The sequence below is a fragment of the Rana temporaria genome, chromosome 9 (genome assembly GCF_905171775.1).
Source record: "Rana temporaria chromosome 9, aRanTem1.1, whole genome shotgun sequence".
NCBI lineage: Eukaryota > Metazoa > Chordata > Amphibia > Anura > Ranidae > Rana > Rana temporaria.
This window is the reverse complement of record NC_053497.1, coordinates 103,624,701-103,639,272: the sequence shown is the minus strand read 5'-3', so window position 1 is coordinate 103,639,272 and position 14,572 is coordinate 103,624,701. Positions and strand designations below refer to the sequence as shown.

General features: G+C 45.3%; 1 protein-coding gene across 12 annotated transcripts in view; it reads left to right on the top strand.

Moving 5' to 3' along the window:
- Positions 1-14,572, top strand: part of LOC120913800 (DAB2 interacting protein) — a 628,977-nt gene that overhangs the window by 548,319 nt on the left and 66,086 nt on the right. For all 12 annotated transcript variants that reach the window (XM_040324026.1, XM_040324033.1, XM_040324025.1 and 9 more), the window contains one exon: positions 14,156-14,392. In XM_040324026.1, the coding sequence (XP_040179960.1) occupies positions 14,156-14,392 (237 nt within the window). The remainder of the gene's footprint in view (positions 1-14,155; positions 14,393-14,572) is intronic.

Genomic DNA, 14,572 nt, shown 5'->3' with positions numbered 1-14,572 from the left:
CTACTTCTCCTTTAACTTGCTTTAACATGAACTTCTTGTGTTTTGACTGCCTCATCCTTGCAGTCGCATGCACAGCAGCTTGTTACACAGTTCACAGCAGTAAAAAAGGAAAAAGAAATCTCACAGGTGCACCACCTGTATGCAACACGCAATGCCTTTTGCCTGGCTGCACTTCCACACACAGCAAACAGTTCCTGACCTGAACTCACTGTGGAGCAAGGACCCAGATTCTACCGTCTTGTGCCCGCATTCTCCACCACTTGTAAGATGGGGATTGTTAGTTCTCGTGGTAGATGCGTTTTTCCAGTGATTCAAGCCAGTCAGGAACTATATTTAAGGGCATGGTAGCCCATTTTTATTAAAAGGAAACAAAATAAAAGTCCAAACAAAGGTTTCCCACGCAGGGGGTTCTTCTCCATCAAATACACAGAACAGAAAATGCTAGCCCACCTGGCTCTCTGTAGCAGTACTTCTGCACTTTATCCTGGTCACCCAGACTCCTCAAAGTAGACAGCTTCCCTTTAGCGTCTACAGCTCTGCCTCTTGCAGTCACCAACATTCTGGCTGTCTCCTACAGCCTCTCTGACTTCTGGAGACCTCCTGTCTCTTAGTGTGGAGCTGTCTCCAACTAGGAGCCATGAGGTCTTCCCACACTCTCATTATAAAGGGCTGTGCTCATCCTGCTGATAATCCACAAAATCAGGATACAGGGTTGCAGATCCCGTCCCACCCCAGACACTGTGGAATCTCCAAATTATAGAGCCCCATGTCAAAATACCAAAACCTGGAGAAAGCTGCAAAAGCAGTCTTCTCCAGTCCACATCTACGCTCTGTAGTCTTGCACCTCGCAAATGTGCATACCCTGTGTCCAGCAAACTGCCCGTTTTACCTTGACAGTAGCTTCTACTGTCACAATATATAATATAGAGAATAAAATGGCGGTTGTTGCAATATTTTATGTCGCACTGTATTTGCGCAGCGGTCTTTCAAATGAAATTTTTTGGGAAAAAATTACTTTAATGAATAAAAAAAAAAACTAACCAGTAAAGTTAGCCCAATTTTTTTGTATAAATGTCAAAGATTTTACGCCGTGAGAGTTGTGAAAGAATCGTGATCTTTATTCTAAGCAAAAATAATCGTGATTCTCATTTTGGCCAGAATCATGCAGCTCTTGGTTCTCACAGATGTGACTTTCGGGTTTGAGCCGAGCATAGGAATGAGGACCATCCGGTCTGGGAAGAAAGTCAAAAATGGCTCTTAACCCAAGGATCCGATCTCAGAAACCCTTTTGGCCAAAGTGATGGCAACTAGGAAGGGGACTTTTGCAGAAAGGTTTTTGATAGAAAACGGGATAGAACTCGGGGTACTGAGTCCAGAGAGTGAGTCGAGAACAAGGGGAAGATTCCATTTGGGGAATCTTGACCTTCTTTGGGGCCTGAGTCTTGTCGCCCCACGGAAGAACTGCCGGATTAGAGGGTGAACAGCCCATGATGTTCCGGAGAAGGCCGACAAGGCTAAGGCCCCATACACACCATAGAATCTATCCGCAGATAAATCCCATCAAATGGGTTTCTGCGGATAGATCCTATGGTGTGTACACTCCGTCGGATATCTATCCGCAGATAAATCTCCCCTGGAATGGATTTCCAGCAGATAAATATTTGTCGACATGCACAGAATATCTATCTGCTGGAATCCATTCCAACGGATGGATCCGCTCGTCTGTACAGACTTACCGGATCCATCCGTCCAAAGGGATTCCCCGCACGCGCCGTAATGAATAGACGCATGCGTGGAATTCCTTATATGACAGTGTCGCGCCCGTCGCCGCGTCATAATAGCGGCGACGGCGCGACACGTCATCGGCAGAGGATTTCAGCGCGGATTTCAATGCGATGGTGTGTACACGCCATCGCATTGAAATCCTCTGAAATCTTAGAGAGGATTTATCCGCGGATACGGTCCGCTGAACCGTATCTGCGGATAAATTCTATCGTGTGTATGGGGCCTTAGACTTGGACCTTGAGAGAGCTGATGGATCACAACAGATCTAGGCCGGATTGAAGGAAGCTGAGAATATCCTGGATTTCTGGATCTCTGAATGATCTGCCCATAGAGGATTAGAATTCGACAAACTTGGTCCATGTTCTCCCATATACTTTATTTGTGCTCGCCTTTCTTGAGCCAATGAGGTTGAAATCACTTTTGAAGCACACCCGGGAGATTTCAGCCTCTACCTCTCAAGAACCAGACCCTCAGTCTTGGTAATGCCATACAAGGGTAATGGGAAAGGGTAAGGAGCAGACATATGGAGAAACAAACAAATAACACAAATGACTGCCATGAGATATTAAGAAAGAGCAAACCTTGCCAGCCAAGCCTAAGGCTGGATTCACACCTATGCATTTCTAATGAAAAAAGAATAAGGAGAGAAGTGCCACTGAGTAAACTGTGTATTTAATATAACATATAAATAATCCAGCACTTACATCATAAATTACTATGCTGCAGTCAGGGGAGCTGGCACAAGTCTGGCGGACGGTAGACCAAATGTATACAGATGAGATGTGGCTGCTGGGACCCGAGGAGAACCGGAGGGAGCCGGCTATGTCCGTGGTTGGTATCACACTGTCAGCATGGAAAACATCCGGTGTGACGTGGCGTCAGCTTGGACGGAGGCCGAGAGGGACCACAACGCGTTATAGAGCATGCGCAAAGGATCCGACCTGCGCGCTCCTTTATCAAGTGTGATCACTTTTTTCTTGCATATACTGAGCTGACTTCGCTCCTGGACAGCTGCCTTGATTAACCACTTACCCCCCGGACCATATTGCTGCCCAAAGACCAGAGTACTTTTTGCGATTCGGGACTGCGTCGCTTTAACAGACAATTGCGCGGTCGTGCGACGTGGCTCCCAAACAAAATTGGCGTCCTTTTTTTCCCACAAATAGAGCTTTCTTTTGGTGGTATTTGATCACCTCTGCGTTTTTTTTTTTTTTTGCGCTATAAACAAAAATAGAACGACAATTTTGAAAAAAATGAATATTTTTTACTTTTTGCTGTAATAAATATCCCCCAAAAATATATAAAAAAACATTTTTTTTCCTCAGTTTAGGCCGATACGTATTCTTCTACATATTTTTCGTAAAAAAAATCGCAATAAGCGTTTATTGATTGGTTTGCGCAAAAGTTATAGCGTTTACAAAATAGGGGGTATTTTTATGGCATTTTTATTAATATTTTTTTTACTAGTAATGGCGGCGATCGGCGATTTTTTTTTCGGTATTGCGACATTATGGCGGACACTTCGGACATTTTTGACACATTTTTGGGACCATTGGCATTTTTATAGCGATCAGTGCTATAAAAATGCATTAGATTACTATAAAAATGCCACTGGCAGTGAAGGGGTTAACACTAGGGGGCGGGGAAGGGGTTAAGTATGCCTGGGTGTGTTCTTACTGTGGGGGGGGGGGTGGCCTCACTTGGGGAAACACTGATTTTCTGTTCATACATTGTATGAACAGAAAATCAGCATTTCCCCTGCTGACAGGAACGAGAGCTGTGTGTTTACACACACAGCTCCCGTTCCCCGCTCTGTACCGAGCGATCGCGTGTGCCCGGCGGCGATCGCGCCCGCCGGGCACACGCACGGGAGTCGGGGGCGAGCGGGGGGCGCCCCTAGTGGCAGCTAAAGGGTAGGACGTCCATTTACGTGGTCTCGCCTAGGAGAGCCACCTTGTGGACGTAAAATGACGGTGCGGCGACGGCAAGTAGTTAACTGCTCATCATTTGAACTGATCGTCCACAGCTTTCTACAAACTCCTATTGATTTCTTGCTGGGACTGATCCTATTACCTCCTAAAACATGGACTCATGAACTTTCAGACTACATGTCGCCGTTGTGGTTTGTTTATTTTAATTTCAATTTGAACATTATTATTTAACCCTTTATTGACTGTTCTTGCTGACAAACCTGAGCGCTGTACCCCCATTGCTATATGCATTTCTAATGGATCGGATAGGTTTATCCAGCAGATCAGACAGGGAGCTGTCCAGCATCCCAGATAGCTCAATGGGAAGAGTTAATGCCAGACACATAAGAGGTCCCAGGTTCAAGCCCAGGTCCTGACAGTACTCTCCTCCTCTCAGAATGTCCTCCGGATGTCCTAGGGCCTGGCCCGTGAGGAAACCTCTGGTGAAATACTACCGTTAATCTTAATCGCTTGCAAGGCTTTTTCAACATCTCCAGCTCCTGCTTACGGAGAAGGGTGCCATACGAGGCATACATACAGTCTTCATCAAAACTATGGGGTAACAAAGCACCAACAGCAGAGCCTTGTGGTCTTTTGAGTTCTAGAAAGGGTTCCATTACTTGGGGACACCGGAATCTGAACTTCATTTGAGGACACCGGAACCGAACCTTCACTTGGGGACACCGGAACTTCACTTGGGGACACCGACGATGGATTGCATACAAGGGAAGTGTGCTTACTGATGGCAGGGTACTTATCTGGCTCATCCAGCACTGGGGATATGATCTCTGACCAAGCTTGTAATAGAGGTTGAACTAAAGTCAGTTTGTCTCTCTGCTGGAGAAACAAGCTTGCACAATTTTTCAGCAAAAATCTAGCCTGGTTCAAAGTAAATGGGGGAGTGAAAACATCATGGCCCTGAGAGTTAACCTGAAATAGTAGCTCAGAACAGACCTGAATCAAGGGTTGCACGTTATTAAGAGTGAATCTGCCTTCGACAGCTAAGGCATGTGCAGTCAGAATGTTTCTCAACAGCTCCACCTCAGTTAGATCCTGCCACAGTGAACGACACAAATCTTTGTCCCCTACTGCAATCTGCACCCTGCAAATAACCTTCAATCTATGAACAGCAGGCGGCAACATGGAGGAGGCATGGACATCAGCAGCAGGCGGCAACATGGAGGAGGCATTGACATCTGCAGTCTGCATGGAGGAGGACTGGAACAATTTCAGGCACTGGATCAGTGGGAACAGGATCAGCAGGCACATCTGACTGGAAGGCAGGTACCAGGACACCAGACTGGAAAGCTGGCACCAGGACATCAGACTGGATAGCAGGTACGGGAACTTCAAATCAGGCAGCAGGTACTGGAACTTCAGAGAGCACAGGCGCTGGTACATCAAACAGAACAGCAGGTGCTGGCACAATAGGATAAACAGGAGGTGCATCAGACTGGATAGCAGGTACTGGAACTTTATACTGGAAAGCAGGCACAGGAGCTTCAGGTTGAAGAGCAGGCAGAGATTCCAGGGTAGCAGGAAGGATCCCAATAGTACCTACTTGAGGAACCGTTGGGCAGAGAGAGATTAAGTGCCCTCTTTCTCTACAATAGAAACAAAGGCCACAGCCTCTCCTCCGCTCTCTTTCAGCTTTAGACAGCGTGGTCTGGATGACCCCGATCTCCATAGGTTCCACATCTTCCAGGGTAGCTGTGTGTATATCTACAGGATCGTCACGGCTTTGTGGTGTTAGGGCTTCATGGCTTGGCACATACTGGAATGGCTCAGAGTCATATCTGTACAGGGTATTCCTGTCCCTGGGTCCCCGTAGGCCACATGAGCTAGGAGCGGACTTGGGAACTCTGGTTTTCTTGGAAACTGTACAGTGAGAGTCCAGGGCTAACATAAATGCTTCCCAGCTGTCCAAGACTGGACTCCTTTCCTGTAATACCTGGTGAGCCTATGTTTTTATTGGTCCAGTGAGCAGGTTGATAGTAGCGCAAATCTTTATATAATCTGTGGCATAAGTCCTAGGCTTAAAAGCAAACAACAGCTCGCAATCTATCTTAAAGGATGAAAGAGATGCACGGCTACCATCAAACCTCTCGGACATCACAACAAATGGCTCAGGACATGGTGGTTTCGGGGCTGGGCGTACTGCACCTTTCAGTAACAAAACTTCTTAATGCAGGTCCGAGATTTTCTGTTTGAAAGGAGCCAGAGCATCTGCTATAGTGGCCTTCATGTTTAGGGCCAGGTTATTCTGTCACGATCAGGCGTCGGGCTTGACCAATTGCAATAGCAGTGGCAGGACAGGCATACAGGCAGTCACTTCTAGCAGATGACACAGGCTCCCCTGAGGTGTGGAGTCTAAGTACTAGCTGGTTTTCCCGGGGTCCAATAGCAGATAAACAGACAAGGATGAAACAGCAGCGTGGTCAGTAAACAAGCCAAGGGATCAATCACGAGTGGTTGCAGATTGGGATCAGGCAGTAGAGTAGTCCAGGAACAGGACGAGGGTCAAACACGGGTGGTTGCAGATTGGGAACAGGCAGAGAGTAGTCCAGAAACAGGCTGAGGGTCAAACACTGGTGGTTGCAGGTTCAGATGGCAGCAGGAAAGACAACAGCAAGGCACTGGCAGGGAAGGCACAATAACCTGGCAAAGAGGAAGTGCTGAGACAAGGCTTTTATAGGAAGTTCATGAGAGGAGCAAGGCGGTCAAGGTTCAAGGCAATCAAGACACCAAGCAGAGTAGTCTAATGGATCAGATAGGTTTATCCAGTAGATCAGACAGGGAGCTGTCCAGCATCCCAGATAGGAAGAGTTAATGCCAGACACAGAAGAGGTCCCAGGTTCAAGCCCAGGCCATGACACTGTAATTGGTTGTCAAGGACACTGTGCGTTTCACAGCCGACAGGCTCCTAGCAACCAGTGACACTGACAGTGGGCAGAGCCCAATTGGTAAGCTGAGACATTAGTCTCCTATTGGGTCTCTTTGTGATTGACAGTAGGTAGTGAGCAGATTCTATAACAAGTAGCAGGGTGTCTGTTGGCTATGGATCTGTCTAGTACATACTGTTAATTAGAAGGGCAGTGGACCTAAAAGGGAACTAGTGTCTCTAAATTCCCATCAGGCTTCTCCCACCCCACCCAACTACAAAACTCCAAGACCCCTGCTCTATCTGTGTGACAGCTGCAAAGGTGGGGAGGGAGCTCAGCTGCATTGAAGATGGAGTGTTAGTATGATGCTTTTTCTTGTTTTACTTAGGTGACTTCATTGTTGCCACCCTCCTGCTCATCCTTGACCTCCTATTCCACTTCCTGTTCATGAATTTGTCACCTGCAGCGCATTTTTCGTGCAGAGGCACAATGGATTGCTAAAGTGTGTCGTAGATTGGTTAGATCTGAAGGAACCAATCAGTTTCTAGCTCTACATTACACTAAAAACACAAAAGGAAGAATTTGATTGCTTGTTGTGTGTAACACAGACAGTTGATAAAAGGTACCTGGTACCCCCTGTAATTACCGGATCCATGTTTCAAGACTGTATATTGTTTCTGTTAAAAAAAAAAAAAAAAAGACTGTATATTGTTGTCAGTGCTTGTGTAAAATCGACTCACTCTTTCTAACTAGAAGCACACTACTGGTCACTGTTAACAACTTGACTGCCACTCTATTTATAACTGTCCTAAAAAACACAAATCACCATGGAAACAATGAGCTGCAGTAAAATATGGGAAACCATGGCCTTGACTGCATTAGTTACCGTCATCAGCTTCCACTGTGTAAAAACACTTTTTTTTACGAGGAATTAAAGGAACACTAAAGCTTTTTTTTTAAATAACAAACATATTAGACTTACCTCCACTGTGCAGCTCGTTTTGCACACAGTGGCCCCAAACCTGGTCTTCTGGGATCCCTCGACGGCTGTCTCGGCTCCCCACGCAAGAACTTTCTACCTTCATGCGAGCGAGCTTGCACAGTAGAAAGTCTTTGCGGCACGCTCCGGCAGCCATAGCCGCTCACTGTATCACTCGGCCCCGCCCCTCAGTGCACCACGTGATTGAATATGATTGACAGCAGTGCTAGCAATGGCTGGGCTGCTTTCAATCAACCAATGAATGAGCCGAAAAAGCCGGCCCAGAAACCTGCGCATTCACGGCGCGGGACTTTTGAGGGGTCAGGTAAGTAAACGGGGGGGGGGGGGGGCGCTAATGCTCGGATGTTTTTTCAACTTAATGCATAGAATGCATTAAGGTGAAAAAACATCTACCTTTACAACCCCTTTAAACTTTCTGAAGCATTTTAATGGCGCAGGAAACTGCCAGGAGTGGCATGTGCCACATTAACCAAGCAGAAAGACCTCTTTCAGGTCTATCTGCGCCACCCACACCAGTTTCTTTCAGAGTAAAATCGAAACTAGTGCAAGGTCTTTTCCTAATTAACAAAAGGGATCTTCACCAGGTCTGACAGCCTACATCCCTTTCTCTGCCCTTGCAGTGATTACACCACATAAGCAGAGCCTGCAGGGTTCACAATCCTCCAAAGCTCAAGCTCTCCTGTTCTCTGTGCTATCATGGTCATGGACACTGTAGAACAGAGAATGGATCACTCAAAATGAACAAAGGGGCTTGCCCTCCTTTTGTTGGTTAGAAGCAGAATCTGCTGTTTTGTGTGTTTAGAAGAGCAGTACAAGCATTATGCTTTCATCATTCTTTGTTAATTACCCCCTTTGAGATGGATCAGCAAAGATTGACACACACCAGAAAAATGTGCCCGTTTCTAAATACCTGCTTAAAGCGGGAGTTCACCCAAATTTTTTTTTTTTTAACATTAGATTGATGCTCATTTTGTCAAGGAGAATCGGGTAGTTTTTTTAAAATTGAAGCAGTACTTACCGTTTTATAGAGCGATCTTCTCCGCCGCTTCCAGGTATGGTCTTCGGGACTGGGCGTTCCTATTTGATTGACAGGCTTCCGACGGTCGCATACATTGTGTCACGAGTAGCCGAAAGAAGCCGAACGTTGGTGCGGCTCTATACGGCGCCTGCGCACCGACGTTCGGCTACTTTCGGAAAATCGTGACGCGATGTATGAGACCGTCGGAAGCCTGTCAATCAAATAGTAACGCCCAGTCTCGCAGCCCATACCCGGAAGCGGCGGAGAAGATCGCTCTCTAAAACGGTAAGTACTGCTTCGATTTAAAAAAAACTACCCGATTCCCCTTGACAAAATGAGCATCAATCTAATGTTAAAAATTAAGTTTTCGGGTGAACCTCCACTTTAAAGAGGAGCTCCAGGCTCCTTCAGAAAAAATTACTGTAGCTGCTTACTTTTAATATAAGGACACTTACCTGTCCAGGGATCCCACGATGTCCTCATCCACCCGAGCCACTTTTTAAAGTGTTTTTCAAGTGTTTATCTCTGAAAGGGAAACGAAAAGTGAAACCTTGCAGCTTCACAGCCTATTTCCTACTGCGCATGGATTTGGGGCAAGATTTAAGTGCCTTTACTCTGTGTGTGCCAAAATTTTGGCGCAAAACTGAAGATATGTTCAGTATATAGAATATTCTGGTAATGGCGCATACTTTAGTACTGTTTATACATTAGCATATCGGTGCAAGTCATAAAATGTTGTCACACACAGGGTAAAAGTGATTTAACACCTTGCCGACCAGCCACCGTTGTTATACGGTGGCAGGTTGGCTCCCCTGCATGAATTGCCGTAACTGTACAATGGCCGCTTTAAAACCTATAGAGGGTGCGCACACCCACAATGCCGGAGTCAATGCGCCGGCAACCCGCGATCGCTCCAGAGAGAGACAGAACGGACAGATCCCAGTTCTTTTGGGGAAATAGAAAGAGATCTGCTGTTCCTAGTGATCTCTCTCTACTCCATGTCAGTACACTGCCCCCACAGTTAGAAACACCTCCCTAGGACACACTTAACCCCTTGATCACCCCCTAGTGTTAACCTGTTCCTTGCCAGTGACATTTATACAGTAATCAGTGGCTATTTTTAGCTCTGATCGCTGTATAAATGTCAATAGTCCGAAAAAAGTGTCAAAAGTGTCCGATCTGCCCGCCGCAATGTCGCAGTCCCACTAAAAATCGCTGATCACCGCCATTACTAGTGTAAAAATAATTTTAAAAAATGCCATAAATATATCCCCTATTTTTGTAGATGCTATAACTTTTGCGCAAACCAATCAAGATACGCTTATTGCGATTTTTTTCTTTACCAAGAATATGTAGAATACATATTGGCCTAAACTAATGAAGAAATTAGTTTTTTGGAAATTTATTATAGCAAAAGGTAAAAAATATTGGTGTTTTTTCTAAATTGTTGCTCTTTTTTTGTTTATAGCGCAAAAAAATTTAAACCACAGGGGAGATCAAGAACCACAAAAAGATAGCTATATTTGTGTGAAAAAAAAGGATTTTTTTTTTTAGTACAATGTTGTATGACCGCGGAATTGTCAGTTAAAGTGACGCAGTGCCATATAGCAAAAGATGGCCTGGTCAGGAACAGTGTAAATCATTCCAGGGCTAAAGTGGTTAAAGTAATTGCACCTTAAAAAAAAAGAGATTCTGTACCTTTATAGCAGATTAAACAGTACAACGCTTGTGCTGCCTAATCTGCCCCTCTCTAAGCTGTAAAAAAAAAACAGGCTGCCCTCCCTTCTGTAAACTGACCATGTTTAACATGGCTGCTGATCCATGATTACCGTGGTTAGTTTACGTGCTTCTGTCATCCCGCTGCTCTCCTCTCTCCCCCTCCCTCTCTGCCTATAAGCTCATGTGTGTGTAAGCCATCTACGCCCCCCCTCCTGCCTCTATTAGTAGCTGGCAATAAAGGAAAATAAATATCACTGCCAGGCCCTCGCTCTTATAAATCTACAATGTTGTGTACATGGTTTTATAAAAAAAAAAGCCTTTATCACAGATCTCTTCTGGCTGGTCACATCACCCCCGGCCACTCTCCTCCCACATCTAAGGGCTACAGCAGGAGGGGCTGAGTGGGCAGCACAGCGGTCACCTGACATCCCCGGCTGATGTCAGAGGGGGATCTCGGCCCCTATATCACACACATGTTGGCCTTTCTTCAGTCTTGTCTTGATCAAACTCAAGGTGCAGGTTTGTGCTTTATCAGTTTTTTTCCCCAGAAGCCTTCTGCCTCACAAGCCCTCAAAGTGATTGTAAAGTCCATTTTTATTAAAATAACAAAATAAAATATACTTACCTGCTCTGTGTAGTGGTATTACACAGAATGGCCCTGAACCTCCTGTTCGTGGGTCCCCCTTCAGCACTCTTGGCTCCTCCTCTTTCTTAGTGTGCCCACATAGCAAGCCGCTTGTTATGACGGCACACCTAAAGGCTTGACAGCGTAGCTTAGCCTTACTCCCTCATCACAGGATCTGACTGATAGCTGCCAGAGCAAAAACTGTGGAAGCGTTGTAGAGAGCGACTAGAGATGGGCACAGTGCTGGATCGAGTTAGGACTTCGGTACGTATGGGGGGGGGGGTGTAATTGATACCGTTTCCTAAACATTTTGTATCCTAATGAAGGCGGGCCCCTCTGCATCAGATCATGTACCTAGTACGTGATCTAACGTTTCCGGATCTGGGGTGTGCGGCCAGTGACTGGCTCCCGCTGTGATCACACACAGTGGTAGCCCAGCTGTGGGTACCGTGGACTCAATGTCCGCCAGCACCCGCAGATTACACAGGCAATTCAAATGGATAAGATGTGGGCGTGTTGTATGGTAATTCCTATTGAACCCACATAAATGCGCCGTCCGTGGGGGTATCCCAGTGCGCATGCTCGAAATCACGCCGCAAATAGTCAATGCTTTTGACGTGAACGTAATTTACGCAAAGCCTTATTCGCGAACGTTTTACGTAAACGACGGAAAATTCGACGCTGGCCCGACATCCATACTTAACATTGCGTAAGCCTCATAGACCCAGGGGTAACGTTACGCCGAAAAAAGCCTTACGGAAACGACGTAAAAAAATGCGCCGGACGTACGTTGGTGGATCGCCGTATCTAGCTCATTTGCATACTCTACGCGGAAATCAACGGAAACGCCACCTAGCGGCCAGCGTAAATATGCACACAAGATCAGACGGCGTACTAAGACGTACGCCAGTCGGATCGAGCCCACATTCAGCCGTATCTTGTTTTGTGGACACAAAACAAAGATACTACGCGGCGTATCAATAGATATGCCGGCGTAATTTCTTTGTGGATCTGGGCCTATAACTTTTGCGTAAACCAATTAATATACTCTTTGTGGGATTCTTTTTACCAAAAATATGTAGCAGAATAAGGTGAACACATACCACCAAAAGAAAGCTATATTTGTGGGGGGGAAAAGGACAACATTTTCATTTGGGTACAGTGTAGCACAACCGTGCAATTGTTCGTTAAAGTAACGCAAAAAATGGCCTGGTCATGAAGGGGGTAAATCTTCCGGAGCTAAAGTAGTTAAGGTAAAAATGCTTAGGCTTTAGAACCAGTCTTTCCTTCAGGGAGTTGCTCATCTAAATCCTTCAATTTGGCACCATGTGTCACCTTGCGATCTCAACCTTGTACTCAAACAATTAAGAGATATTTTGTTGAAAGACTTTACTTAGAAGGCTGACCGCTGTTATCTACCTGATAGCCACAGCCTCTATTTGCAAGGTTGATTCCCTTTTTCTCCTGCCCATGGGCTTTCGTAGAGGGCATCCTGCTTTCCATTCCACCATTGCTAGGTGGATAAAGCAACTAATTTCCAGGGCTTAGACCCTTATGCCCCGTACACACGATCAGAATTTCCGTTGGGATAAACTCCGACTGATTTTTCTGACGGAATTCCGTTCAAGCTGTCTTGCATACACACTGTCACACCAAATTCCGACCATCCAAAACGCGGTGACGTACAACACTACGATGGGAAAAATTAAGTTCAATGCTTCCGAGCATGCGTCGACTTGATTCTGAGCATGCATGTTTTTTTTCTCCGTTGGAGTTCCATACAGACTAACGGAATTTACGATATCATTTTTTTTCATTGGAAAAAAAGAGAACATGTTCTCTTTCTAAGTCCGTCTGAATTTCCGATGGAAAAACTCAGATGGGGCACACACACGGTCGGAAAATATCCAATGAAAAAATTCCCGTCTGACTTTTTACTGTAGTGTGTACAAGGCATTAGGGACATTATTTCTCCTTTCCCTATCAGAGGTCATTCCACCAGGGCTTTTGGCGCCTTTTGGGCTTTTCAGCATCAAGCATCTGCTTCCCAGATTTGCAAGTTCATCACTTGGTCCTCTGTTCATACAATTTCAAAGTTCTACCAGGTAAATATTCAGGCCTCGGGCTAATACGAGCCTCAGCTGCAAGATTTGTGTGTTTTTGTTCAGGTTTTTCACCCTTGTTTCTTGTAGGCCGGCCGGCAGTTCAGTTTGCTATGTTGTTGCACACCACCCAGTTTATTGCTTGGGTACGTTCCATGGTCCATGAATAAAAGTCCTCTGACATTTACTGTGCGATTAAGGTAATAGACATTTTTACTTAACTGGAAATTCCTTATCGTACAGTACAGTAAACAGCCACTGTACCTGGTGTGTTATGGTTTATTCTGCGTATGTGTACATTGTTCTTTAAAATAAGACCTCATTAAAATGTTGAGGTTTATTTGTTGAGTGCTGGCTTTCTCTTTAAATGTCCTTTTACGGTGTCTGTTGGCTGTGCACTCCCAACCAAGGAGACAAAAGGGGTCTGGTGCTGTATAGATTTGCTTGTTATGGTCTTTTTCTACATTGGGGAGAAACCCTTTCTGTAAGGACACAGATACAGGATGTGAAGAGAAATAATTACATTGGGGACACATGACAATGTAAAAAATATATATAGTAATATTATCAAACTGTATATATTCACTTTGTACAGGTCGTGGAAGAGTTTAGCATAATACATACCTGTAATGTTGAAAAGGTTCATTTCCAAAAAAATTATCTCAGTATACTAAGAAGAATCGTTATCTCCGTCTCATACCTTGGCCTGTGCCTCTGTGCAGTGCTAAAGGAGCAGGATTGGACAGCCTGATACATTTGTCATTTTTTTGAGATGTTACTGATGCTACCACCTGGGCAGGTTAACATAAGGATGGATAGACAGGTGCGATCATTGTATAGTGTGAATCACATCTGCAATGCAGCTAATACACAAATTGTTGGCAATTTAATTTCTGTATTAGTGAACGTATTGATTCCCAAGGTCATTGCTGTATAAAGTAAAAATTAAAGTGTCATTAAGGCATCATCTCTCGTTTAATGAGCAGTGTAAAAGAGATAATTGGTTCTCTGCTGTCGATTGATCTTAATTTATTTCCCATGGTTCTCTCTACAGCGTCTTCCCTCGGGAGTTGAAGGAGGTCTTTGCATCATGGAGACAAGAGTGTAACAGCCGTGGTCGTCCCGATATCAGTGAGAGGCTTATTAGTGCCTCCTTGTTTCTGCGCTTCTTGTGCCCCGCCATTATGTCCCCATCACTGTTCAACCTTCTCCAAGAATACCCAGATGACCGGACCGCCCGCACCCTGACGTTGATTGCCAAAGTCACCCAGAACCTCGCCAACTTTGCCAAGTAAGATTCTCCCCAGAGGAGACAGAGAGTGGTGGACCTATTCCCTATTTTGGTGCACTTATCACAGGCCTCCAATTAGGCAGGAAAATCAATAGCCATTACTTGTATTGACTTTTAATTTCATCTTCAACTGTGTCAATGGCTCTCCTCTACTGAATCAGTAAGAGGTGAGCACTGGAG